Source organism: Carcharodon carcharias, chromosome 1 (genome assembly GCF_017639515.1).
Source record: "Carcharodon carcharias isolate sCarCar2 chromosome 1, sCarCar2.pri, whole genome shotgun sequence".
NCBI lineage: Eukaryota > Metazoa > Chordata > Chondrichthyes > Lamniformes > Lamnidae > Carcharodon > Carcharodon carcharias.
The window spans coordinates 17,077,283-17,104,507 of NC_054467.1; the positions used below are offsets into that span (position 1 = coordinate 17,077,283).

The following is a 27,225-nucleotide window of genomic DNA, read 5'->3' on the forward strand; positions in this document are numbered from 1 at the left end:
CCAAGCGCATTTGTTAATGAAACGTCTGCCTGTTTAAAGTGGGCACTTCCAACATTGGCGCTTACTCTGTCCAGCAGAACATTTATCCACTACAAAGTAGCCAGAATCCTGGTAAGATGGCAATTCTAAGCTGATGATCTAGGCTTCAATGTTCAGACTTCTGATGTGAAGAAAGGCTGTCTGTAGAAACAAATGCCAGCGTGGAAGTAAATGAGAACACTTGCATTTAAGACTGCCAGCCACGCCCTTAGGGACTTCACAATGAGTGGATTACATTGGAAGTCCAGCCATTGTTGGTCCTGCAAAATGAATGACCAGATGTTGGCAGTGTTGTCCGAGGGAGTAACATTGGCCAGGAATCAAGACTTCTTTAAACATTCATAAGTTGATATTAGCCTTTGGTTAAGGTTTTATCCAAAAGATGTCACCTCCAACAACACAGTACTGGCTCAGTTATGTACTGGGGAATCAGTCCAGGTCGTGTGGCTTGAAGCCAGTAACCTTTGCCCTAGAGACTACTACCAATTGAGCCAAGTTGACATTGGGTGAACATCTTCAGGGGACAATTGGGAGAAAAGAAACACATATCAGCCCAGAAACTGTACAGGGCGCAATTTTCTTATGAAATGTTAGATTTTGATCTGTTATTCACCTAATTCTTTTTTTTATATAATAGCCCACTGTTTATTCTTTAACAAGTGGATATTGGAATAAAAATCACACCCTGGGCCAAGTGATCTCACAGTATCATGTGAGAGAAATTGGATCTGCATGTCTAAACAAATCAGAAGTGTAATTAAGCAATGAGGATAGCAACAGGCCTCAGGAGGATGTAGAGGCTGGTGGTATAGGCAGGCACATGAAATACAGATGAAATTTTGCAGAGGAGTGTGAAGTGATACATTTTGGTAGGAAAAATGAGGAGGGGCAATCTAAACTAAATGGTACAATTTTAAAGGAGTGCAATAAGAGAGAGACCTGGGGACTGGGCTGTGTGCGTGCAAATCTTTGAAGGTTGGCAGGACAGGTTGAGAAGCCTGCTATAAAAGCATATGGGTTCCTTGGTTTTATTAATAGAGGCATAGAGTACAAAAGCCAGGAAGTTAGGCTAAACCTTTCTCAAACATCACCAGGAGCATTGTGTTCAATTCTGGGCAACACACTTTGCATAGAATGTCAGTGTGCAGAAGGGATTTACTAGGATGGTACCATGGATTAATGGCTTCAGTTATGTGAAGAGACTGCAGGTAGGCTTATACCTTTTCAGCAGAGAAGGTTATGCAGCAACTTGGTAGAGGTGTTCAAAGTTAATGAATGGAATTGATAAGAGTAAATAAGGAGAAACTGTTTCCTGTGGCAGAAAGGCCGATACCTTAAAACTGTGTCTTTTGGTTAAGTGGCAAAAGGATCAGAGTTGACTTTTTTTTTGCCACAGGTAGTTGTTATGATCTGGAATGTACTGGCTAAATTGGTGCTGAAACAGTAACATTGAAAAGAGAATTGGATAACTTCTGGAAGGGAAAACATTTTCAGGGATAATGGAAATGAGCAGTGGAGCGGGATTAATTGGATAGATCTCTTCTTTTGCTGTATCTGCCATTCTAAAAGTTTGGCATCAAAAAAGAATCTATTTGCTTGGCTGAATCTAAACAGGAGCCTTTCTGTTGCTAGGTTACAGGGAACATTTGATTTGGAAGCAATAAAAAACTGTCTAGGATTCCACAAAAAATAGCTTAGTGTGAATGACACTGGCCACAACAAATTACCTGTCCAAAATGTTGAGATTGCAGAGACTGTAAACCAGCTCTTGCAGTTAATTATCATTCACTAACACACAAAACAAGGTGGTTTTCACAGGATACTCCGAATAGAGAATTTGACTTGTTTCCAAAAAAACAATTATCCACTTAACTGACGTGCCCTTGAGTGATGTAGATCTGGTAACGTTCTGAACTCAAAGGCTCAAACTGCAGCAGTGGGATTTGAATTCCCATTCTCTGTGTCGTTAGTCCAAAGACCATCTAGTAATATAACAATCGTACATTCCTGTGTTGGTTGCCACAGTTATAGGGAAACAAAAGAGAACTTGTGGAAAACCATGAACAAAATTAAAAGCTACCCAGCAGTGGAGCATCACAGCTTGTTGAGCCCAATTGGGCCTTTCCATTTTGACTGGGATGTCAAGCAAGACTGAGTTTTAGAGGCCTAAGCTGTCCCTAACGTCACTGGCATTTGGAAGAGAACCTCATGTCCATTGTGGCATCAGGCAGCACCATTTCCAAAACCGCTTGTGCTTAACTTGGACGGGCTTGCACCTCCTCCTCCTTCACCAATAAAATTTCTACAAACCTTGTAACAGTGCATTGCACCAAATGAAAGAATTAAACAAGCCACTTTTAGAAACAAAACTCAGGAATCGCTATAACATCCATTTGAATTTATTGATGTGAGCTCTTGTCTCTGTGAGAGGACAGCATGCAAAACAAGGGACATGTGCAGCAGAAAGAAGGCTTTCTGCATGCTATTGTACAGTAAATCTATTATATACAGACAACAAAAATAGATCCACTGGGCTATAGAAGTGAGTGAAGATGCAACAAAGTCAATAAATATCATAATAGCACAGAGAAATACCAAGTGGCACTGAAAAGAGACACCTTGTTGCACCTGAAAATACATTACTTAGCAGATACCACTTTTCACTATAAATTTTATTACAGCCTTTCATTATCTACAGATGCAGAAGGTATGACTGGCGTTCTGCAGGGCAAGGGTGATGTGATTTCTTTATAGAAAAGAAATGAGATTTTCACACTTGAAGTGATAAATTGAGTCCGCAATCAGGCACAGTCTTGTGCTCTTCCTTCGGGTGTAAGACCCCTACTTGACTAGTGTGGTGAGAGTTAAACTACAGCCTCATTGCAAAAGAAGCTCATTAACAGCAGTGGTTCTGGAGGCAAAATGCAACTTCCTACTTCAAGCAAAACTTCTATTGGATCAACTGTAATTCTCCTACAATACTGTCTCTTTATCCTGTCTTATGGATGACAGAACTTGCCCAAGCGTAAGTGCCTGGAATTATACAAAAAATGGAAGACAAACACACATTCTTAAAAAAAAAAATAAAAACAGGTGGTCAAGCTTTGTGTATTCTGTTTAAAGTGCACTATAAATACTAATCTTTAAAGATACAATCAAAGAATTCAGAAGGTACCTTCTATATATTTGTTATATTCTTGTCAAGGAAACATCATATACAGGCAACAGGGCTGTCTGGCATTTACAGTAAGCTTAAAATGGAGCCACATGATTAATTAGAAACAAAGTGTTTTAAAATATTTTCCTTCCAACACTGTACAGAATACAGCCTTCTGGCTCAGTAGCAGCTATGGACTTGGGGTGGGGTGGGGTGTGCAAAGGAGATTGGGTGACTGGCATGTGGTGCCTGAAACGTTGAACTGTCACTACTGCTAAGTCATTGGCGTGCTGGAGAAAGAGGGAGGGGGAGGAGATGGAGATGCATCACAACAGAATCACCTTAGAGTGGAGGTCACTCACAAAGGTGTCTGCTTGAAGGAAAGACTGAAATGCACTGCACAAAGTATTCTAACAGGGTGATTAAAGGAGGGGAGGAGGGGATAAGGCAATGAGAAAGTTAGAAGAACTATTTGCTAATAAGCAATAAAGAAAAATCAACCAGGCATTCCGCCCAATAGCTCTTGAAAGAATATTCATTTTGTCAATCTCCAGTAAGCTGTACTGTACAAAGCATTGTTTCTTTAAGAAAAACATATCCACAGAAACATTCATTTCACTAGACTCCAACTTCCTTTGAGAATGTTTGGTTTTAAATAATTTAAAGAATTAAAAATGAAGAAAAAAAAAGGACTGCAAAGGTTAGCAGCCATCTTGCTCCCTATTTCGTACACAGAAATTCAGCCAATGACAATTCTCAGTTTGTGAAATGACACACATCCATTTGGCACTCATTGATAGGACCTCTTGTGTAAACCTTCGACTGAGTGACCTTCGATGGTTTTCAAAATAGCAGGCCACAAATAGGAGTCTGTCTCTTTAAGGCAATATAAAAAAAAGTCAATCTACAAACAGTTGCGTCAACAACCAAAAAATATATAAAAGCTACAGGAGTGTCTGCAAATGAAGGATTACCATATCAGTCATGTTCTCACAATTTCTGTTACCAAAAGTTGACATCTAAATAATATTTTACACAAAAATATACAAGTCACAGATTGCGTCACTTGATTATGTTTTGGTGGCCGAGAGCTGGGAGATGATTTCCTGCTGTGGAATTAAGTCTTCTGCTTGTTGTTGGCTGTATCAGGTCTGTAGTCTTTTCTTTCCGAGACATTGCGTTTGACTTTCGCATTTACAGGATACATCTCCTGGTTCAGCGATGGGCTGGAGTGTGACTTTTTCATCCCATTGCCATCGGTCTCCATGAGCATATCTGGCTCTCCTTCCTTCAGGAGTTTAACATAAGTCTCATACCGGGTTTTCTGTAACAGAAGTCAGCATGTTGTTAACAGCCCAGTGCAAGAACAGAACACTGCACTTTCAACAGTGAAGGGTGCATTATCCATGCGGCTAAAGGTCAATTGTAAACACAGATTTGAGCTTCCAAAGAGGACACAGATGCTTTTAGCCCTCATTCCCCCTTTACAAGTCAGACATAAACTAACCACCATTCTCTTTTCCTTCCCTCTATCTGTGTACCAGACTTTCAGAGTGCAGACACATGCCTGTTAATAGATCTCATCAACAGTCTTGACTCACTGCTGAAGACATGCTCAGTTATAAGAAATGTTAAAAGTTTACATTCATTATGACTCTGGATATGCCAACTGCTAATTTTCATTGAGATATAGAAAATGGGCATTTTACCCCTTTGAGTGCAGATTAATTTTAAGCTTTGTAAGGCCAGATCTAGTTTAGATGCTAGAACGTGGTTCTTTCCCAAAGAATGGTGAACCACTGGAACGCTGATAGCCTGTGCACTGGATGCCTATTCACTGAATTCCTTCAAATTTTGAGAGCTGGGCCTGTTTCTGGCTGGGGCAGAGATCACCTTGTTCAAAAAGTATAGAATTATTAGGGCTAGCGTGATCTACTGCGCTAGTTTTGATTGTCTAAAGGGGTCAGAAAAGAAACATGCAATGTGCAAATTGGCTGCTGTGTTTACAACAGTGGCTACACTTCAAGAGCAGTTCATTGGGTGGAAGGTGCTTTGGGATGTCCTGATTGGGCATTGCTTAAGTACCTTAAGCACATTTAAAGAAGGACTTCCCTAAACAGGTCCAGGCAGCGGGCAGTTGAGGGGATCATTCGGCCGGACTGCCCGCCTCTCTTTCATGGCGATGTCAATGCTTGGGTGTCCTTGGAGAGAGAGCACAGGGCATTCACTGTTACCCTTGAGGCCTTCTGTGGCCGGTGGGTGCCGCAGGGGCTGGAGTGCATCATCACTCCCCAAAGTGGCATTTTAATTCGAGTTTCCTTTAATATTTTTGTTTTAGTTACAGTGCCCCTTTAAGGGGTCGTTAATGGGGGTTAATTTTATTTATTAGTTAATGGATGCTCAAAAGAGTATAACGGGCAACTTCCATAAACAGATCCAGGCAGTGGGCAGTTGAAGGGGTAATTTGACCTGACTGCCTGCTTCACTTGCGTGGTTATGTCCGTGTTCCACTGTCCCCGGGGAGGGAGCATGTGGTACGCCTGAGACCTTCCACAACCAGTGGGTGTCGGGATGTGAGTAGGTGGGGGAGGGGGGAGTGGGCGGGTGTGGTGGCTGGAGTGCATCATCACTTCCCAAAATGGCACTTGAATTTAATAAGTTCCTATTAAAATTTTTGCTTTTGTCACAATAACGTTTCAGTGTCCCCTTCAAAGGAGTTGGTCATTTATTTATCTGTTTAACTCTTACTGGTTTATTGCTGAAAAAAATAGATATGTTGTCGAAGCTTTTCATCTTGCACTCATCAGGTTTAAAGAGAACAACAATTTATACTGCATTAGAAAAGGGGTGCTGGTTGGTTGGTTGGCAAGTCAGCTCTAATTGGTCGAGACATTGCCATGGGACACCAGGGAGCTTTTGTCTCCTTTGTTTTTATTCAAAAAAGGTGCAATGTCAGGACACATTTCTTTTGCCTGTAGGGGATAGGTCAGTGCATATGAATAAATGTAACTCCTAGCAAGTTGAAGAGAGCTATATTGTAAGCCCAACTGATATTTTAAATTGGTTGCTAGTCTAATTCTTAGCACACTCAGAATTGTTCTGCAGTGCTGTCCAATCATGGGACTCACATCTAAAGTCAGACATTATGTTCCGAGTTTGCAAGCACAGTTGACTATGCTCAGTATTCTGCCTATGGTGAACAGCCGAAGGGAAGTGCTGTTTGATGCAATTCACCAGTTATTGGGATGTACAGCCTGTGTTTCTGGCTTCGCACGGGCGTTGAAAATTCATATACCACTTTTCTCATTTGTGTGGTAGGCAGAACCTCTTTTTGGCTTGGCTGTTAATGAAAAATACCACTCATGTTGCCACTGCAACATAGCAGCGTGAAATGGCTAGCTTAAACTGTTGCCCAAATGTTTGAGATACTTTACCCTTCCAGGGTAACTTGAGGTAGACTGGGTACTTTTCAGGGCCGCAAGTGGCGGCCTTAGGACTATTTGTGAGTAATACACAGCAAGCAATGACCTGATCGAGGTACTATTATCCTGCTGGATAGCTTAAAGCTCTTAAAACTCAAATTCTGTACTATCAAGCAACTATCTCGCTGGTTTATTTAACAGTGTGTAAAGGAGGACTTCTGGGGCAATGAGCGTTGTTTAGGGAGGAGGCTAACATATGTAATGTTGCATTCTGTAAATAAATCTGGTATTAAAAAATTGGTGTTTGGTTTCCCACTTCACCTCCTGGCTTCAGAATGCATTGAAGGCTTCACCAACGATATGTTAGACAAGGAAGAATTGGTCAGGGATTCTACTGGAAAATGTTTGTGTGAGCACATAAGATAAGGTCAGGATCAGGCTCTGTTGCGATACATGCTCAATAAATTGCCAACACTTACCCTCAAGGCTCATGAGCGAGGAATGCCTACTAGGCCTTGATGGCAGGGTAGCTGAAGAGCTGGGACTAGCACGACCATATCCCAGCAATGCAACTGGCTTCGAAAGAGCAGGGCAGAAAAATGACTTGCACAAAATTAATACAATGATAGGAGTCACGATCCTAGCTGATACAATAACATCAGCAGTGGGATAGAGCAAGAGGTTGTTGAACACAGCGGAACAGGCTCAGTAATGGAAGTGGCACATCAGACTGGAAAGTTAGTGTAACTACACCAAAAACTGCAGGATGGCATAAGTGACATTTACAAACATTCTTAGAATGGGAGCTACCAGGGGATAATTATCTCAATAAATAAGATGATTTAATTACCATATGAATAAAATAGTGTTTTGTACCCAAAGGAGTTTAAATTTTCCCCTCATTGCCATTATATTTAGCCTTTCTCATCAGCAAGACTCAGTGTGACAGGAATATGGCAGGAATTAACAGACGGCTGGAAATAAATGCCTTAATGCAGCCATCATCCTTCTCCTTAAACCCACAAACGTTGTATAAATTGTCCTCAACTGCACTGAATACAAATAGTGCCAGTACTTTTAATGTTACCAAAGGGCCTCATGCATCAATTCCTTTATCAAGCTCGTCAGTTAATTACCATTACACTGAATTAAGGAGCTGCTTAAATGAATGCCAATAATTACTAATGCTGCTGTTTTACTCCAGCCTCTGATTAAATGGTGGAGTAAACCCTGTGGGAGTCCCGACAGGACAGTCATTAGGTTTTGATACAAACAAATGCACTGCAGTGCACTTTGCTCCCTGGTGGGCACATCTGGTTGCTAGCCGGTGAGGTGAACAGAAGTTGCAATGATTGTGTATTCTTCGGATATCAACGCTCAAGATCAAGGTGAAAGTCAGAAAATGTGAGGAAATAAATCAAACACTTTCTTTCTAATAAGGTGAAAAAGATATTTTAACTTCACCCCCCACAAGATGTAGGCAGATGAAAACTCAACTCCGTTTTACAAATAACACTTGGAGCTGTGAGAACAACAAATAAAGTGATATTATATCTCAATGTTTCTTTAAGGCACCTTCCAAGCTACAATGCTTCGTATGCCTTAAATAGCCTGAGTCATCCATTTACTTAAAGGAAGGAAAAGCAAAGGGCTTGCATTTATATAGCACCTTTCACAATATTTACTGAATGGTTATATAGTCTTATTCTACTCATTCTTCAACTATGCAGGGACATGGCAAAAAGAATTGCACTTTTCACTGAATTCATGATTAATTTGAAATTAGAGATCTTGTAGAATGCTGAGTTGGTCATAAATGATCTCAAAGTCCTGTGTAGTCTGTGAGACCTACAGTTAAGTTTTAGGCAGTCTTGCTGACTGCCTCAGAGGCATCAATCTTCCTTTTTTCCACTGAAGTTTCAGGAAAAATATGCTCAACAGCAACAACTTGTATTTATATAGCGCCTTTCATGTGATTAAAATTCTCAAGGTGCTTCACGCGGCCATTATGAAACAAAATAAGACACAAATTCACCTAAGGAGCTATTAGGGCATTTGACCAAAAGCTAGGCCAAGCTTTGAGGAGTGTCTTAAAGGAGGAATGCAAGTTAAAGGGCAGAATGGTTTAGGGAGGAAATTCCAGAGCTTGGGACCTGGTCTGCTGAATCCGAGTGCAACAATTAAAAGCGGGGATGCTCAAGAGGCCCTAATTAGAAGAGACTATCTCGGCGGGTTGTGGGACGGGAGGAGACTGCAGGGGTTGGCGGGGGGCGAGGCCATGGAAGGATGAGAATTTTAAAATCTAGAAGCTATTTAACCATGAGTCAGTGTAGGTCAGTGAGCGCAGGGGGTGATGGGTGAAAGACATTTGTGTGAGTTAGGACATTGTGTGAGTTTTTGATGACGTAGGTTTACGGTTTAATCAAGTTCACCCAATACAATCAGCTCCTTTCACAGTTGCCTCAGTGTCACAAGAAAATAGGTATATGAAGCTTGGCAATTTTGGAGTTTAAAACTTGATTGATGAATATTAGTATGGTTGCTGTAAAATCATATGGAAAGTACAGCAAACCAACAGGGCATTTGTTTCAACTAATCTATGCTAGGGTTTATGCTCTACATAAGCCTCCTTCCAAACTTCCTCCTCTAATTCTATCAAGCATAACTTTCTATTCCTTTCTCTCTCATATGTTTATCTTCTGTTAAATGCATCTATGCTCTTCACCTTAGCCACTCCTTGTGCATCCACATTCAAATCACTCTTTACCCAAATTCCTTTTGGGATTTATTAGTGACTCACTTACATTTATAGTCTGTAGCTTTGTTCTCAGGCACCATCATAATCTTAAAGATCTCCTAAAATTCATCCATTAACATTATACAACATCTTTAACATAGTAAAATGTCCCCAAGGCTCTTCACAGGAGCATTAGCAAAGAAAATTTGTCATTAAGCCACACAAGGAGTTTTGAGTGCAAATGGCCGATAGGTTTTTTAAAAGCTCATTCACAGGATGTGGTCATCACTGGCTCTGCCAGCATTTATTGCCCATGCCTAGCTGCCCTTGAGAAGGTGATGGGACAGGACATGCCCACAGAGATGGTGGTGTCTGGGGCATTATCTGTAAGATATGATTCCGTGAGGATGACTATGTCAGGCTGTTGCTTGACCAGTCTGTGAGACAGCTCTCCCAATTCTGGCACATGCCCCCAGATGTTAGTGAGGAGGGCTTTGCAGGGTCAAAAGGGCTGAGTTTGCCATTGTTATTTCCGGCGCCTAGGTCGACGCTGGGTGGTCCATCTGGTTTCATTCTTGGTCAAATAGGTGGATTTTAAGGTGCGTCTTAAAGGAGAAAAGGGAGGTAGAGAGATGAAAAGGTTCAGGGAGAGAATTCCAGAGCTTGGGGCCTCAGCAGTTAAAGGCATCGCCCCCACTGGTGCAGTGATTAACAAAAGAGATGCTCAAGAGGCTGGAATTGGATGAGCACAGATATCTCAGCCTTCTCTTTTCGAGAGAAAAGCAACCCCACCTTTTCAATTTTTCCTGATATGGTCTCTCAAATTTGATATCATTCTTGCAAATCTAGGCACTTGTGATGCATCAGCTGTATTGTGAGTTCCACATTTTGAGTAAGGGAGAACTTCCTAATTTGCACCTAATTTGTATTGTGCCTTTGGCTGTTAAAATAAACAAGTTGCTTATTGTCTATTTTAAAAGTTGTGTCACATCATAGGCTGCATGCAGGGAACGCAGTTGGTAGGTTGGTACTATGCTCGGCCTGTGATGTCTCTTTGTTCTACATGTAGGGTAGGTGTCTGAAATGCATCTGTACAGGAGCCCAGTGGGCAGGAGTGAGCAGCCAAGCAACATGTGCCGAGGGTCAAGAGGGAGGCAAAAAAATAAAGAACCGGCAAAAAATAAATAGCCTTCAGGGCGAAAAAAAAAGTGTGTGGCTTGTCAGCAAGTTATCTGCAGTTCCATTGATGCTGCACAGGAGTTGTTGCCTCTTGGGTATGGCACATGCTGTTTCAATTGGTTTCTCTTAAGCCCTTTATGTTTATAACAGGTCGATGAGCCACGTCTAGGGTGTAGGTGAAGAAAGTAAGCATGCTTTCAGCTTTGTGTGATAGTTTGCTTCTAGTTTTTAGCCTACACCTCTGACTAGCAGCAATGTGAAAAAGAGAGCCAAATGTGTGTGCCTCTCCTTGTCAAGACACAGCTCCTCCATCGGTGGATGTACTCAGCTGTACTTCCTCTCACGACACACGGAAACAAGGTCCTTTGCAGTTCCAAGCTAAAGCTTTAGAGGAACTCAGGGGAGGTTTGGTCCGCAGACAAGCACTGTGCATGCCCACCGACATGTGAACATGCCCTGGCACTTGATCCAAACTCCCAGCCATGGGTGAATAGCTCCACTGCCTTGTGGATACCTCAGGAGAGATAAAGGCTAAGGGAGTAACCCCTCACTGAAAATCTAGAGTGGAATCCAAAGGCATACAGATTTCTATAAACGTCATTTTTCGGCAAATCCTGCAACCAAACCGGTGCCAAACGTAGTGGTTTTGCGTTCCTTTAGACTCAATCAGGGAGGTTGAGAGGGGGACACTGACACTTGGGCAGCCCAGGGTCTCCAGAAATTTTGCCCAGGCTTGCTGCCTGGACAGGACACTCCAATTTTGCTGCAGAGAGTTAACACAATACAGCAAGAGCAGTTACAAGTGATAAGGCCAACTCAATTGGCGTAGAGAACTGGTGCTATGGTCTCTGATGGTGGGAGGGACCATCGTGTCCCACTGTTGAGCCACAGCCCACTTCAAGTTGGGCCACCCCTGACCAGTAAGGTGCTGGCCTGAGATGGTCCATCTGCTTTGGTGGACGCTTGGAGTTCAAGGTCTCTGCTCAATACATGGAGGGAATCCATCGCACCTGATAAACAAACAAAATGAACAAAAGGAAGAAGGTGCCAACTCTTCAACTGGCAAGCTGGAAAGTCAGGAGCATATGCACGGGATTGACAAATGACTTGCAGCTGGTCAATAAAACATACATGACAGCCGGGAGCAACATGGAACTTGATTGTCTGAACATCGTAGCTTCCTTAAAAGAGACCGTGTTCGCCAAGAGCGGGTCACTGAAAGAAAGCCACTACACATTCATCTGGCAGGTGAAGAGTTCAGATGAAACACCTGAGCAAGGTGTAGGCTTCGCTGTAAGAAACTCGCTACTCTCGATGATAGAGCCTTCCTAAAAATGGTTCAGAATGTGTTCTCTCCATCTGTCTCTCAACTCAAACAGAGGCAGTTGCCCTCATGACTAGCTATGCTCTAACACTGTGCTCCACTACAGAGTCAAAAGACCTGTTCTATGAGGAACTTGACACTGCTATCAGCAGAATCCCTAAGTCAGGACATCTTTACTTACCAGGGAATTTCAATGCAAGACTGAGTGCATGGACCATGAAACAGCCGGGGAAAGATAAATGAGAACAGTCAGAGACTACTTGAGCTTTGTTGATACCATGAGCTTTGTGTAGCTAACATCTTCTTACAGAACAAACCATGCCACAAGGCGTCCTAGAAACATCCAAGATCAGGGCATTGGCACCAGCTGGATCTGATCATCATCAGATGTGACTCTCTGAACAACATTCTCAACACACACAACTACCACAGTGCTGATTGTGAGACAGATCCCTCCCTGGGTGCACTTAGGGTGAGGATGCAAGCCTTGAAATTTTTTCATTCAAAACAGAAATGCTGTCGTCGAATCAATGTCAGCCATACTGGTCACCCAGATAAAAACCAACAGTTCCTCCACTCACTTAAACAGGTGCTCTCATAGGTGCATTTCCACAGAGTGCAGAAGTGAAAGGAAACATACTTCAAGACATTATCTACAATACCGCACTCTCAACATAGGGGAAGCAAGGGTGGAAAAATGCTGACTGGTTCAAGGCTAACATCATTGGATGGAACCTGTCATTGAAGTCAAATGGTCTGCTCTTATTAATTACAAGACAGATTCGAGTGAGGAGATTCCAAATACACTGAGAGCCACTCGAAGTGAAGCCCAACGAGCTGCTAGACGGTGTGCCAGTGGTTACAACTTTGCCAGAATATCCAGATGTTCTTTGACACAGGCAGTGCTAGAGGCTCATAGGAAGGGATCCAAAAGGCAACAGGTCCATCAGCAAAGAAACTGTGCCATTCAAAACAAAGGCAGGTGAGGGGGGAGGTGGGGCTGGGGGGGTGGGTGGTGAGGTCATCACCAATTGCAATAAACAGTTGGAGATGAGTGGAACACTACCTGGAGTTAAACTCTACAGAGAACACCGTCTCTGATGAAGCTCCAGGCATAATAGAAAGCTCGCCTGTCATGACAGAGCTGGATAGCAAACCCACAGTGCAGGAGCTTAACAAAGCTATTGACTCACTTGCTGAGAGCAAACCTCCAGGTACTGATGCTACTACAGCCTGAACTCATCAAGCACAGGAAACTGGCGCTCCTGCAGCATCTGTACCTGTCTATGCTGCAGGGAGGGTCAGTGTCCCAGAATATGTGTGCTGCAAAGATCGTGACCCTGTGCGAGAACAAGAGTAACCACAGCAATTGCAACAACTATTGAGACACCTCCCTGCTGAGCATCATGAGAAAATTATTTTCCCGTGTTACCCGTGTCAGACAGCAGGTCCTGGCTGAACACATCTACCCTGAATCTCAGTGTGGATTCAGAACTGGAAGATCTACAACCGACATGATCCCGGCAGCTGCAAGAGAAATTCAATGAACAAAGACCACCACAATATTTTCCTTCATCGATCTCACCAAGGCAGTTGACCACGTGAGCTGAGGTGGTCTATTTAAGCTGCTGATGAAAATTGGCTGCTCGCCGAAGCTGCTCAACGTGATCTCCTCTTTCCCTAACAACGTGACAAGGTAACATCAGAACCCTTTGAGATCCACTGTGGGGCCAAACAGGATTGGCATAATCTTCTCTTTGTTGCTGTCTCTTAGGTCATCTATGGAGTTTGTCTACTTATATACCAGAACTGGCGGAAAGCTTTTCAAACTTGCTCACCTAAGATCCAAGCAAAGATATGTCAAGTCCTGATCAGAGAGTTGTTCTATGCCGACGATTCCACACCAGCATTTCATACTGAGGGACAAATGGACAGGCTCGCTTCACACCTGTAAAGAGTTTGGTTTGACCATCAGCATCAGGTTGCCATACTGCCATCTTTTTGTATTGACAATGTGACGTTGGAGGTTGTTGATAGTTCATACACATGCTCCACAATCACCAGCCATCTGTCACTGGATGCTCAAGTCAGCTGATGCATTGCGAAAGCCACAGCTGTTAATGTCCAAGCTGAGTACGAGAGTGTGGAACAACAGCAACCTGACTGAGAACACCAAACTGTGAATTTACCAAGCCTGCATCCTCAGTGCACTCCTCTACAGTGGTGAGACCTGGACAACATATGCTGGACAGGAGAAAAGGCTGAACAGTTTCCACCTTTGCTGTTTCATATGCATCCTTGGCATCTCTTGGCTGGACAAGGGCACTAGCTCAGAGGCCCTGGAGTGTGCTAATTCCATCAGCATACAGTCATTGCTAAGCCAATGACATCTGCACTGGCTCTACCATGTGCACCGGATGGATAACAGCCGTATACACAAAGACCTTCTGAATGGTGAACTGGCCACTTAGTCACAACCTCCTGGCCTTCCATACTTCTGCTGCAAGGACACCTGCAAGTGAGGAATGAAGATGGTGGACATTGGCACTGACAACTGGGAGACAGTTGTTGACGGCTGTGACCTCTGGAGGCTGACTGTTTGGAAAGGTATTGGAAGAGGCGAGCAGCAATGAAAAGTTCAGTTGGCTAAGAAGAGGACCCAGAGAAAACAGAGGCCAGCAAGAATGTGCACCTTCCCACAGTCTGTCTCCCCCTGCAGCAAATGTGGCAGGGACCGCCATGCCAGAGTGGGGCTCCTGAGCCACAACAGGCGAGGCTTAAGGCAAAGTTGAGGACCACAGCACAAACCATCAACTCACAAGACAGGAGGCTGCCAGCAAAAAAAATCTGAATCCTGCAGCATGGTGCGTTTAGTCTCGCTTTCTGACAATTTAGTAAAACACACTGACCACATCAGCGTAACTACTCTCCCACAACAAGATACAGCAATGAAGCACTCAATATGTATGCTCTTTATGTGGTGGTGGATAATGAATGGACATTGGATCATCCAAGGGGAATGGTAAGGATAAGGGGCAGGAGTTATGGAAGAACATCAGGAGGAGGCACAAGCATGGTTGTGGGGGGTGGCGGTATTTTAAAGAGGTAGGGGAGAGCAGCCAGATTAACGAGATGCTGAGGGGGTGAGTTACAGTTGACAGTGATGGCGACTGAAAGAATGGTTGCCCATAGCACAGTGGAGAACAAGATTTGCGCCAGAGGGGTTGCATACAAGAAACTCAAGGGGTAAACTGAACCTTAACCATCATACAATCCGTAACTAGATGGCAATGGATTCAAGTTCAGGAGGTGGTTGAGCAGACAGTTAAGAGTTTGGGGGATTGTGGATACAGATAACTGAAACAGAAGATGAATAGTTGTTTTGATTTCAGTGTAGAGGAGGAAGAGCGATACTGCTTCCAACTTTTGGATTTATTATGTTGACTGCAACGAACTTTCAGAGCCATTATTTTGACCGTGATGTCCTTCCCCTTCCTACATAGTCAAATGTTCCTGGGCAAAGAGTGCCTCGGAATGAACTGGAACGGTTTCTTTCTGTCACCCCAATTGTCTTTTACAATTTATAATCTGGTGCACTGAACAAAATGAGGCTTTCAACTGTCATGTAAACTGGTGTTTTAACAAAAAGCAATATCATGAAGAGCAGCAAATAAATGGCTAATGCTCGGTCTTTTTTAAATTTCTGGCCCTCGTGCCTGACTTGAATGGACGATTGCCAGAATTGGGAATAAATGTCTGTCCTTTCACAGGCGTAATTGTCTGGAAAAGGCACCAGATTAATTAAACGACATGTCGAATCCTGAAATGAATTTCTCATTATCTAGATGCAACGATGCTCTGAGCTCAATTTTTTGATGTTTGTATTGCAAAGGTGTTAAACATCTCTCTCGGTACCTGAAAGTCTGATCGAAGAGGCACTGGAAAAACAGCGCTGCTACTCAAATCAGTATCTCATTTCGAAGCTAACTTTCAATTAGATGAGCAGGGGGCAAAATGAAGCACAGTTTTTATTTCAACATCTGCTACGGAGCCTCTAATCTTCAGAAAAGTGTATAATCATCAAGCTAAAGAAAGCAGATTGTGGCTCCTGATGAACCTTTGGTCAAATTGTTTGCTCTAAACACCTTGTGATGCAGTATTAAGAATTTGAAGAGAGGCTCACAGTACGGAAGGACTGAGTTTATGTTTAATGCTTTGCTCAAGTCATGAATAAATTGTCTGCCTCACAGGTAATTTTTGGTGGTTAATTCCTAATCAAGAACCAGCGTTCCAGCAGCTCACGCTCCAATGTTTCTGCTCCTTCAGCTGGTTGGCCTGCTACCTTTCCCAAAGGTTTGCCTGAAAATGCTTTGCCCCAATGCTTTCCGCTCCACCCGAAATCTCTTCCTGTCTTTCCTTACCGCACACGCCCACTTGTTTTCTGCCCTGTACAGCTCTTCGACATACCGTCTACAGAAAGATAATCCCTGTTCTCAAGGAGTAGGAATGGTTACATATGGACAGGTGTGGATTGTTACGGCATTATCCACAGTCGAGCAGATTTTCAGCAGGATTTCCCAATACAGCCGGGAATCCAACTGACATCCAGGAGACTGGTGAGTGGAGAAGGAGATCAACAACGGCTTGCATTTAAGTAACACCTTTAACGTAGTAAAACATGGCACAGGAATGATCGCAAATAAAACTTGAGACCCAGCCGCATATGGAGCTATCAGGGCGGGTCCCAAGAGGCAGGTTTTAGGAAGCGCAGTATCTAAAGGAGGAGACAGGGTGTGAGAGGCGGAGAGGTTTAGGGAGGGAGCTCCAGAGCTCAAAACACGCAGAAAAAAAAATACAAATTCTGAACATTTTTCTAAAGCACCTCCATACTCTGAGATTTTCAACTGTCTTAAAGAATATGGGCTCATTGGTGGGATGGTGAGAAGGGAGTCTGTTTTGCTCCTCCGGAACTATTCATGAAAAGAACATTAACTGGCCATAGAACACTACAGCACAGATAACAGGCCATTCGGCCCTTCTAGTCTGTGCCGAAATATTATTCCGCTGAACTGGCCATAGATTTCTGTAAGTTTCCCTCAATTTAAATTGATAACAAAGTAGGATGTGTGATTGTAGAAGCAGAGATGTGATGATAATTTGCACAGAATGTTCTTATGGCCATCTGCTTAATAAATAAGGACAAAAGCAAGTCAAGGTTCAGGAAGAGGTGAAACATCTGTCACTAAGGGTGGGAGTACAAAGCTTCTCTTCAAAGAGTTTTGAATTCTTTTTCTTCGATTCATTTCTTGGCAGCCCTGCCTTTAAAACAGATCCCACTCATTGCATTTCGAGACCCAACCCTCTTACACCAACACCCAACGTTGCTGGGCGCTCCTACTATTTATCAGTTCTACTTGTAGCGTCAGCACATCAGGAAATGGGCTGGGTCATTTTTCTGAACGGGTAACGTATTTTCATCTCGGAAAGGGGGTCTTTGGCCACACAGAAAGGTGGTTGCATTGCTTAGAATGAAGAGTGAACAGTGGGGAGCATTTTACTGGCCCCCTTCCTCCCATTCAATGATGGAACGACGAGGCAAGAATGCCATGCTGTCACACGAGCACTAATTCTGATGTACACAGGCACTGCCCACCCTCTATTTATGCACTAGTCTGGACACTTAGATTTTTGGAGTGTGAGTGAGTGAGTGAGTGAGTGTGTGTGTGTGTGTGAGAGTGTGTGTGCACGTGTACACGCAACCACACCAGGAGCACTCACTAGGCATTGATCAGGAACTTTTGGTAAACTTACCCCCTTTTAGCCTAGGAGCACTGAGATTAATATTACATAAGATTAGTGTACCATTACTGCCACAGCTGACAAGTGCCAGCTCATACAAACCAGAAACCTCTGGTCGATATGGTTTGATATTAGACTGAGCAGTATCTTTACGCGCTAACTAGCAGAAGAACTCAGGCTCAGGAGTTTACTCAGAGTTGCTCCCGGTCCTTTGCCGTAACTTTGCTGGAAGTGTGACAGGCCAAAAGTCAAACTGACTGTGCCTCTCACCACATAGCTTGGCTGAGGAATGTCAGTGCTTACAGTTTTCGCAGACCCTGTAAACAAAATTTTTCTAGAGCCGTAGAAAAGTTACAGTGCAGGAAGAGACCATTCAGCGCTTTCTATCTGCGTCTACATTGAGAGAATTTAGATTCAGGTTTATTGTCGTGAATAATCTACAGAAATCAGATTAGTGCAAATTTAAGGCAGCATTGATTTAGTTTCTGAAAACTGCAGTCGTAGTGCATTTCCTGGCCTCCAAAGTATTCAAATCTTAGTAGTGTGATGGCTCCCTCTAACACTGAATTTCTAACAATATTCCAGCTTGCCTTACTGTTCTGTGTTTTATACTTTTGTCATTAAACACATCAAAAATCTACGTTTGACATTGGCAGCTGCACTTTGTTGCAAATAACTTCTCTGGTAAAGTCACTCAGGTGTAACCCGATACAGAATGGAGCCCTGAAGAAGGGTCAGACGGACTCGAAACATTAACTCTGTTTCTCTCTCCATTAATGCTGCTAGCCCTGCGGAGTTTTTCCAGCATTTTCTGTTTTTGTTATAGAATAGCGCAACCTGGGTTGGCATCTGACCATCAATTCAATGCTCAAGAACAATCATTCTAATCTAGATATCACAAACGCGCTTAAGCATCTGCAATATTCCTCAAATCAGAATTGGGCAAGGAGAGAACTTAGCTTCAGCTCCCGACATAAAGTGTCCATGGATTTCAGGGCAAGGGGAAAATATTCCTTCATGGCAAACAACATTGACAGCATCTAACAACGCAAAAACCTTAACTAAATGTGCTCATTCAAAACGTTTGGGATGGTTCATCTCCTGAAACTCTACACTACAAACTCATGTTCTATGTTAGTTCTAGCCTCAAATCGCACAGTTAGATTCCCAAAGGAAACATTTGTGCATTATTTGACCTGGAATCAATAAGGAATTATGATAAAATACCAACAAAGGCCTCCATTTTAATCTGAGGAACTATTATATTATCTTGTGGAATGTGTAAAACAAAGCTGATGGTTAAAGGGTACTGGTTTTAATGAGTACCTATTGAAAGTAGTTTAGAGGTGAAAAAAAAACCCATCTTTTTTTGCTCCTGAATCACAAATGACTTTACATTTACTCAAATCTGCCAGGACTCAGCGAAGCAGACAGACCTTGCTAATTCCCAGTGAGTGTCACTCTAGTCAAATACATAGAGCTTCATTCACCCCCAACAGTTTGCAAAGCTGCGTCAGAAATAAAGGTGGGAAAATGTATCCCACAACCTTACAGCCTCAATCCCCCCTGGAAGCCTGCTGGTCATAATTTTAACTGCTTGCCACAGTTCAGTGGCTGAGGTGCCTACCAGAAGTGGGCAGGAGCGTCACAAATTTAGGTTAATCAGGGTCCTATTGCAACATAGCACCCCGATTGGATTGTAGCTCAGGCCTGAGTTTTCGGGTGGGGTTAACACTGAGTATTGCTTCAAAATAGGCCGAGGTGTCAGGAGAAGGGGGCAGGCTTTACTTGAGTGAAATGCACATTTAAAGTACATAGTTGGAAAAAAACATAACTACAAGATTGTTGCCTGTTTGGAACAACATTGCACAGTAGGGGCAGAAAGATCATGGATAATCAAGTAGAGACAAGGTACTGTAGTGCAGAGAGTTCAGAAATTCGAACAATGAGCTCCATTGAGGAAATACCACTTCCTTGGCATTGATATTATGTACAATTCCCTATTGGCTGCTCAGTGGAAGTATAGTGCTCAGGTGATACAGGGTTAGAACGGGGATAATTGGATCAAGGTGCGCTGATGGAATTGAGTTCCTCTTTTAAAGTCATACCCATTCCATTTTTATTTTCATACTTTTATTCAAAGTTCTTACATTTCAAATGGACACGACCCATATAAACTTGTCGCACTGTAATTGCACCCTCCCTCCAGTTGTAGTACTACAGTGCCGCCTCTGGGAAAGAATGCAATAACGTGACAAGTTTACCCCAGGCAGTTTTCAATGTCCATGTGGATGCATAAGTTTCAAGTGGGAACAGAGTTGTTAGGAAGCCTGTGATGCCAAAAGATTTTTAATCATACCATCAAAGGATAGTTTTATCATGACTCAGGACCTTCGTGAGAAGAGTGAAGAAATTTGGAGGGGAATAAAGAAGCTGACTCTGTGCTGCTATCAATGGCATTATCACCCTCCCAGATTCAAGACTGTACACAGTTTGTTTAATTGAATTTTCTGAGGGACTGGTAGGAGGTACCTACATGGAAAGTAGCTGAACAAGGCGCCAACATGATGGGGCCTGGCCAAATTGGCCATCCTCTTCAAAGATTAAAAAAAAAACCAAATTCTTGAACATCTTATCCATTCAAAATCACGCACTGCTCAAAATACCAAAGTTAGCAAGCTGCCAGAATAAATGGTGCCTGTACTCACACAATTATCTAACAATGGGAACTGCAGCAGGGAGGGTCACTCATATTATTGAGAACAAGTCAATGTTTACAAAATGTATACAAACTAGCTGCTTGAGAAAAACTTCCAAAGCTTCACTTGAACAACAACTTGCATTTACAAAGCTCCTCCAAACTCAGTAACGATGTCCCAAGGCACCAAAGTAGCAAACAAAACTTGACATTCAGCTGTACAAGTTGCTCTTACGCCAGGTGATCAAAAGCTTGGTCCAAGGGATGGCTTTCAAGGAGTGGGCATTAAGGAGCTGATTGGTAGAGAGGTGAAGAGGGTTGGGGAAGGAATTCCAGAGCTTAGGGCTGAGACAGCTGAAGGCATGGCCACCGATGGTGAAACGATGACAATCATTAAGCTGCATTGCTGAGGATTTCTGGCGGTAACATTAAAAGTTGTGATTTTGTGATAAATACAGCCTACACTGCGGTGAACTGCCACACACCTAAAAGGTGCTCCTTTGCTAATCTGCTACCTCTGCTGTTTTTAAACTCAATCGTGTGCAGCTACAGTGGAAGAGGCTAGTGCACAGAGCTTTCCTCCACCCCTACCTCAAACTCCAGGTAGTGCTCCTTCAGTCTGTATTCATCAATCTCCTTAGCTTTGACTTTCTTGTCAGGTGGGTAGGAGCGGTGTTCAGTGAGTTCGGTGGAAATCTGTTTCAGCTTGGCCTCGTGTGATTTCAGCTGATCCTCCTGAAACAAGAGTAGTTTAACATACATCATTAAAACAAATTTAAATAAAAACACACAAAGAGTTTGTATCTACAGCAGTTTTCTTTCCTAATGGCAGCCTCACAACCGGCCGTATTACATCACAGGTTACTTCAGGTTTCCAGCATCCGCAGTATTTTGCTTTTATATTTTAAAAAAGGCACAGTGTGTTTGACAAAGTTAAGCAGTGAGAGGGTCGATACATCATTGGCAGAGTCCCTTTAATTAGTGGTAAAGGTGATACAGAAACGCACATTTTGAGGTGCCTCCAGCCTCAATGCAGACTTCTCCAAGGGTGTAAGTGATGCAAAATTTGAAGCAACAGGATTTTCTTAATGGTTAGGACTAACACGGTCACGTTCAACTCATTACCCGGAGGAAAGTGATTTTCTTTTTCAGTGGAAGGGTGGTGCCTTGTGTATAATGATGTTTAAAATTAATTTGCAGGTGAACAGCAGGGCATCGAGACTAACTAGATAGCTCTTTAAAAGAGCAAATGGCCTCCTTCTATACTGCAAGATTCAACGGAAAGAATTGGTTAATTTCAGTGGCATACTGATGTCTGAAGGAGTGGCTCCTTATCTTCCCTGGGGTTCTGTTTTTGGATTTCAGCATCTTGCAGGAGGTTTCCCAATTTAGTGGAATCTTGAGGAAGCACTGTTACAGTTCCAGCGGAGCTGGTTAACCAGGCACCTATTTGAAGCTTTGCAAAGCCCTCGGGCAGCTTGGGCCAAGGGATGCACACTTATGGTCACTTCTCGCTTCCGGTTCCACTCCCTGCGCACCACATTCTGGAGACCTGACAGTAAGTGTGCTTTTCGCTGCAGTCATCTATTTTTCCACTCAGGGACCTCCATCACTGCCACCCTGTTCTTCCCCTACCACCCCCACCTCAGCCACCCCTCCCTGCCCCACCCATCATTTGTGCTTCCATCATGTAAAATAAAAATGCTTATTATCCTCACTGCACGTCACCAGTGAACTTGAAAACTGGCACTGCCGTCAGCTAGGATAGGGCGCTAATTAATAAATGTCAGTATAAAAATAGCACACGGGAAGGCTGGGCCAAGATTTTACTGCAGAGACGGAGGTTTTATTATTAGATCAGCCCCATTATCTTTTAGGTGCAGCTGGTAGCATCATGGCAGTGAATGCAATTTGTAATGCAATGCTGGAAAAATTCTCACATTGCTACGTCAGGACATGTTTCCATGGTAATGCCGTATGTTGAAGGCATGGAGAAAGGTAGGGAACAGACAGCAACCCAACTGGGATCAACGTTTCATATTTCAGGATAAAGCTCAACATGCCAGCGTTACTGTCACTAATGGGAATGGAAGTAGTAGTAATGGAGAATACTGGGCTTGGGTTGAGTTCCAGTGTATGCCATTGATTCCAGCAACACGCCATCTGTTTCTCTGAAAGGAGGGTTAGTACAGGAAGACCAGGAAATGAAATGAAACTGTTAAAGCTTAAAATCTATTGTCATTGATTGCGTTACATAGCATAGTGACTGTGTTATGGGACCAGTAAAGCAGAGGAAGGAAACCCAGTTCTGGTGAAAAGTCACCGATCTGAAATGTTTATTCAGTTTCTCTCTCTTCACAGATGCTGCTGAGTATTTCCAGCGTTTTCTGTTTTTATTATGGCAGACCAAAGGCTTGGACTGATGATTTGGAGACATGACTTTTAAATCCCATCAGAGCCACTGGGAATGGAAATTCAGATCCTGTCAGTTCCCCCCGGATGAATTAAGTTAAAATGACCTTTTGAAGACACAGCTTTGTCACTAAATCAGTTGCAATATTTGTAAATAGCAGGAAACGTGATAGGAAGAAGATTGCAGGAGAATCTGGATAGTCATATCATTCTTCAAATACTCTCTAACCCTAAGCCAATACCCAATCATATAAATGTTACCGATGATCCAAAGGACAGAATCACAGAAGTGTTACAGCACAGAAAGAGATCATTCAGCCCATCGAGTCTGCATTGGATCTCTGAATGAGCAATTTACTTAGCACCATTTTCCCACCTTCTCCCCCGGACCCTGCACATTCTTCCTTTTCAAGTAACAGTCTAATTCCCTTTTGAATGTCATGATTGAACCTGCCTCCACCACACTCTCAGGCGGTGCTTTCCAGACTCTAATCACTCGTTGCATGAAAAAGCTTTTCCTCATATCACTTTTACCAATTACTTTAAACCTGTGGCCTCTCGTTCTCGATCCTTTCACGAGTGGAAAGTTTCCCTATCTACTCTGCCCAGGTTCCTCATGATTTTGATTACCTCTATTAGATCTCCTCTTAGCCTTTTCTTCTCCAAGGAAAACAGTCCTAACTTCTCCAATCCATCTTCATAACTGAGTGAGGGCATATCATCGCTGTATACTGGGCATCAGAATGGAAGTTCCTAAATAGTCCCAGTGGGCAAGTAAACTGCGAGACATTATACTCAACCAAACATCATAAAGACCCCAGATTTGGTTCATTCTCTATGGTGATCTCACATCATAGAGGTGGAGGATGCCAAGGGGTGAAGATAGTTACAATTGGCTCAAGTGCCTCAAGGGTAAGGAGGTCAGTTAAAGGTAATGTGATGTTTTTTTATTACTGTTTTTTAATACATCAACGTTCATGTGTGTTTTCATATATGGAGATGTAATCACCAGCACAAGAACATAAGAAACAGGAGGAGTAGACCACGTGGACCCATTGAGCCTGCCCCGTCATTCATACCTTCAAGCTGACCTTCTGATGCAACTGTGCGTTCCCCATATCCACTGATTCCCCCAAAAATTCTCGCTATCTCGGGACTAAATATATTCAACAATGGAGTATTCACAACCTTCTGGGGCACAGAATTCCAAGGTCCACAATCCTCTGAGTGAAGAAATTTCTCTTCAATTCAGTCCTCAGACATCTCAGCCATGACTTTGCTCTGCAAATCACTTTTGCTGGCAAACACAATGTTGAAGGCAGACCCTTTACACCTTTGCTTCCTAATGGGGGCAAAGGAAGCTGTGGCTGGGTTCAGTTAGATACTTGTGAAGACTTTGAAGTAAGTGAACTTTCACTCTACCAATATGGTTTATTGATAGTGGATCTCTCCATAGAAGGATGGGGCAGAAATCGAAGGTGGTTTTACAATGACCGGTAGAACCTTCGAATGCTTACCTGCGTCATCTTGGTGGTGGTAGCTGGCAAAAGCGGGCGGCTAAACCTCTTCTGTGAGCCAATCGCGGCTGGAAATGGGGGGGCAGAAAACATGGCAGCTACTAGGTTCATTTTACTTATCCAGGATTCCATTTCTTCAGGGCTTCTGAAAATGAATGAACACGGAGATAGCTAAAGCAAAATAAAATGGCTACGGTGAGAATGCACGATGGCGGAATATGACTTGACTACCAAACAACGTGGTAGTGTCTTTTTTAAGTTTTCTGCCAGCTTCTCTCTCTTCCCCTCCCTTCGACGCTTGCTGGTTAATTATTTGGAACTTAATTGTTGTGTGCCTTCTTTCTTGGTGTAACAAATTATGGGATATTTGGGAGTGATTACAAGTTATTGACAATAAAGGAACTTTGGAATTAATTACTGGTCTGTAAGGATGGACACCTGGCTGTGGTTACAAATGATAATTTTATTACACGATTGTCCTCGTCAGACCTGGGCTAAGGAGTAGAGGGAAAAATATCAGCCCAAGTTCCAATTCCTGATCATTGTCCAGAGTTGTAGAATGTCGTGGCTCAAGAGGCCATTCAGCCCAGAATCTGGGCTGTCTCATTGTTACAGCAATTCAAAATTATCCTCACTATACTGATCTCTTCCTAATATCACTGTCCCCCACTTCGCTCTCTCTCCCCCCCACAATAATTCACAAAGAATACGTACTGTGCTTGAAAAAGAAAGACTCTCCAGTCGGCAGTTTTCAGCTTTAGGACATTGGGTCTCTTCTCATACTCGGTAGCTTTTATTGCCAGTGCGTGATGTATGCTAACTGCGTTTTTCAAATCCTCTTCAGACAGATTTTTCTCCGGCTTATATTCATCCTTTGGAGGAAACAGATGAAATTTTGGGAAGTCACCGAGTGTCAATTAGCACGTGCCAATTTTGGGGACCCTGTCTGGGAAATGGTAGAGTCAACAAGGGGTCAAGCCCTGAGGGTGCAACAAGCGAAGTTATTCAACCAGGTCACGCTCCAGCCCGGCTTTTTAAAACACAATGGTCTTAAGGTACTGTGAATTTCACTCCTGGTTAATTGCATTCCTTTGGCTCATGCGTGGTGTTGCAATAGATACAGTTTACATAGAGAGTAAATAAGAACATCTACCATGATGGCAGGTTAAACTATTAGGTACATTATTTGACAGTAGGTTCCTGCTCGCTTGTCAGCAATAACATATCCTAATGTAATGACGCAGTGCTAAAAGAACCTGCAAGGTCCAATTGGGTCCCCAGCCTATGTTGCATTTGGTGGGGGGCCTTAGCTGGTGTTGCAACTGTTGCCCTTGATATTCCTGTGACTGGAGATGAGAGGCCGAGGGGTCAGGGGAAGGTCAACCAGCATTCTTATCGCAAGTTATTTCCAGTGAAAATACAACACTTGGACGAGAGGGAAATGTGAGACTCAGCTGTGATGGCCTCCATGGTCAAACAGCCCACTAAAATCTGAGTGCCCACATGAATAACAGCCTCTTGGGTGAGGCACTAGGGGGTTGCTGGAATATACCCATGAGTCAACGCCTCCAGGAAAGGGAAAAAAAATACCCTGCGGAGGGGGAATTGAGCAAAAGAAGAGTATTTGCAAAGAAATGATTACCAAAACAATGCGATATGAAGATTTACTTGCCTTTGCTCACCTCTACCAAGAACAGTGAATATAGGCATTTGTTAGGTTTAACCCAGAGAACTTGATAAAAGTTGCAAAACAGGCCATTCGGCCAAACCAGTCCAGGTTACCATTTATCCTCCACACAAGCCAATAGTTCTAGTCACACTCACCTTTTCCCATACCTCTTATTCCCATTTCCTTCACCCACCTATCCAATCTAATCTTCAAAGGTGACATAATTTCTGTCTCAGACCTTAACCACCTGTGTACAATTTCTTCTTCCTGCATAATGGACAGTCATTTCTGACTTCTCAACTACTGGAAACAATGGGTGGATTGAATGAGAAGAAGCTGGGTCCTGCCAGATGAGTCAGGAGTGGGCACCAGTTCCCCTCGGAGGTCAGGAGCTGGCACACACGCAATTTCTTATGTTCTAAACTGCAATTAAAATTTAAAAGGACAGGGGTGGGCACGGGAGAAACGGGAGATTAGGCGGTGGGGTGGGTATTCATTGGTGGATCCAGGCAAGGCACAGCAAGGCTCTCTGCATCACGGCCACAACTTTCCTGTCCACCTCCATTCAATTAGCACTTCGTTCAATTTCTTGTTTCAATCCCTCATCATCCTCACTCACGTCCCCTCCCCTCAAACATCTCCCTATATCACTCCTCCACTCCTCATTCTTTTGTGGCCTTGACCCCCATCCCCAGCCCACCACATCCAAGCTCCTTCAGTTGCACATATATCTGAGTCTAGTCAGGGGGCTGCCCCCACAGTTTAGCGACGTCTCCTTGTAGATTCTCCTCCAGTCTGTCAGGGATTGGCGGGTGGTGCTCTTTCCCACAGATGGTAACAGAAGATGCTCCTGTATGAGCCAGGTGGCCTTGTGGACTCCTCCTAAGATCCTGGGTCCAGCGTAAGAAAACAGTCAGTGTGCTGCTTTGATCCACCAGGTTAAGTGGCACGATCGCATATTACCAACAGGTCTCTTGTGGGGTCATCAAGTAATGTATCTTTGCGAGCGGGCAGCTAGGCAGGGTGGGTGAACGAGTGATCAGCCTCAGCACCTCATGGCAATTGGGGCCAAAGCTTGTGGCAGTGTGGTTTTTGTGAGCGCGTGTATCTAATGTACAACTGACAAGCCAGTAAGTGTGATGGGAATGGGTGCAGACAAGAGGGTTAGGTGTCACTTGACATGCCACTAAATCTGCATGTGGTCCTGCAGGAGACCAGAGCGCCTGACCTGAAGTTGCTCTCCCCTTCAGAGGAGGAGGCACTGCCGATCGC

At 43.4% G+C, this 27,225-nt stretch overlaps 1 protein-coding gene across 7 annotated transcripts in view; it reads right to left on the minus strand.

The window, feature by feature from the left end:
* Nucleotides 1–2,422: 2,422 nt before the first annotated feature.
* The window catches only part of psd3l (pleckstrin and Sec7 domain containing 3, like), a 300,860-nt gene continuing 276,057 nt past the window's right edge, over nt 2,423–27,225 (minus strand). For all 7 annotated transcript variants that reach the window (XM_041200467.1, XM_041200457.1, XM_041200476.1 and 4 more), the window contains 4 exons: nt 24,999–25,156; nt 24,285–24,429; nt 20,947–21,090; nt 2,423–4,520 (listed from right to left, as the gene is read on the minus strand). In XM_041200467.1, coding sequence (XP_041056401.1) covers nt 4,314–4,520; nt 20,947–21,090; nt 24,285–24,429; nt 24,999–25,156 — 654 coding nt within the window. In that variant the 3' untranslated portion in view covers nt 2,423–4,313. The remainder of the gene's footprint in view (nt 4,521–20,946; nt 21,091–24,284; nt 24,430–24,998; nt 25,157–27,225) is intronic.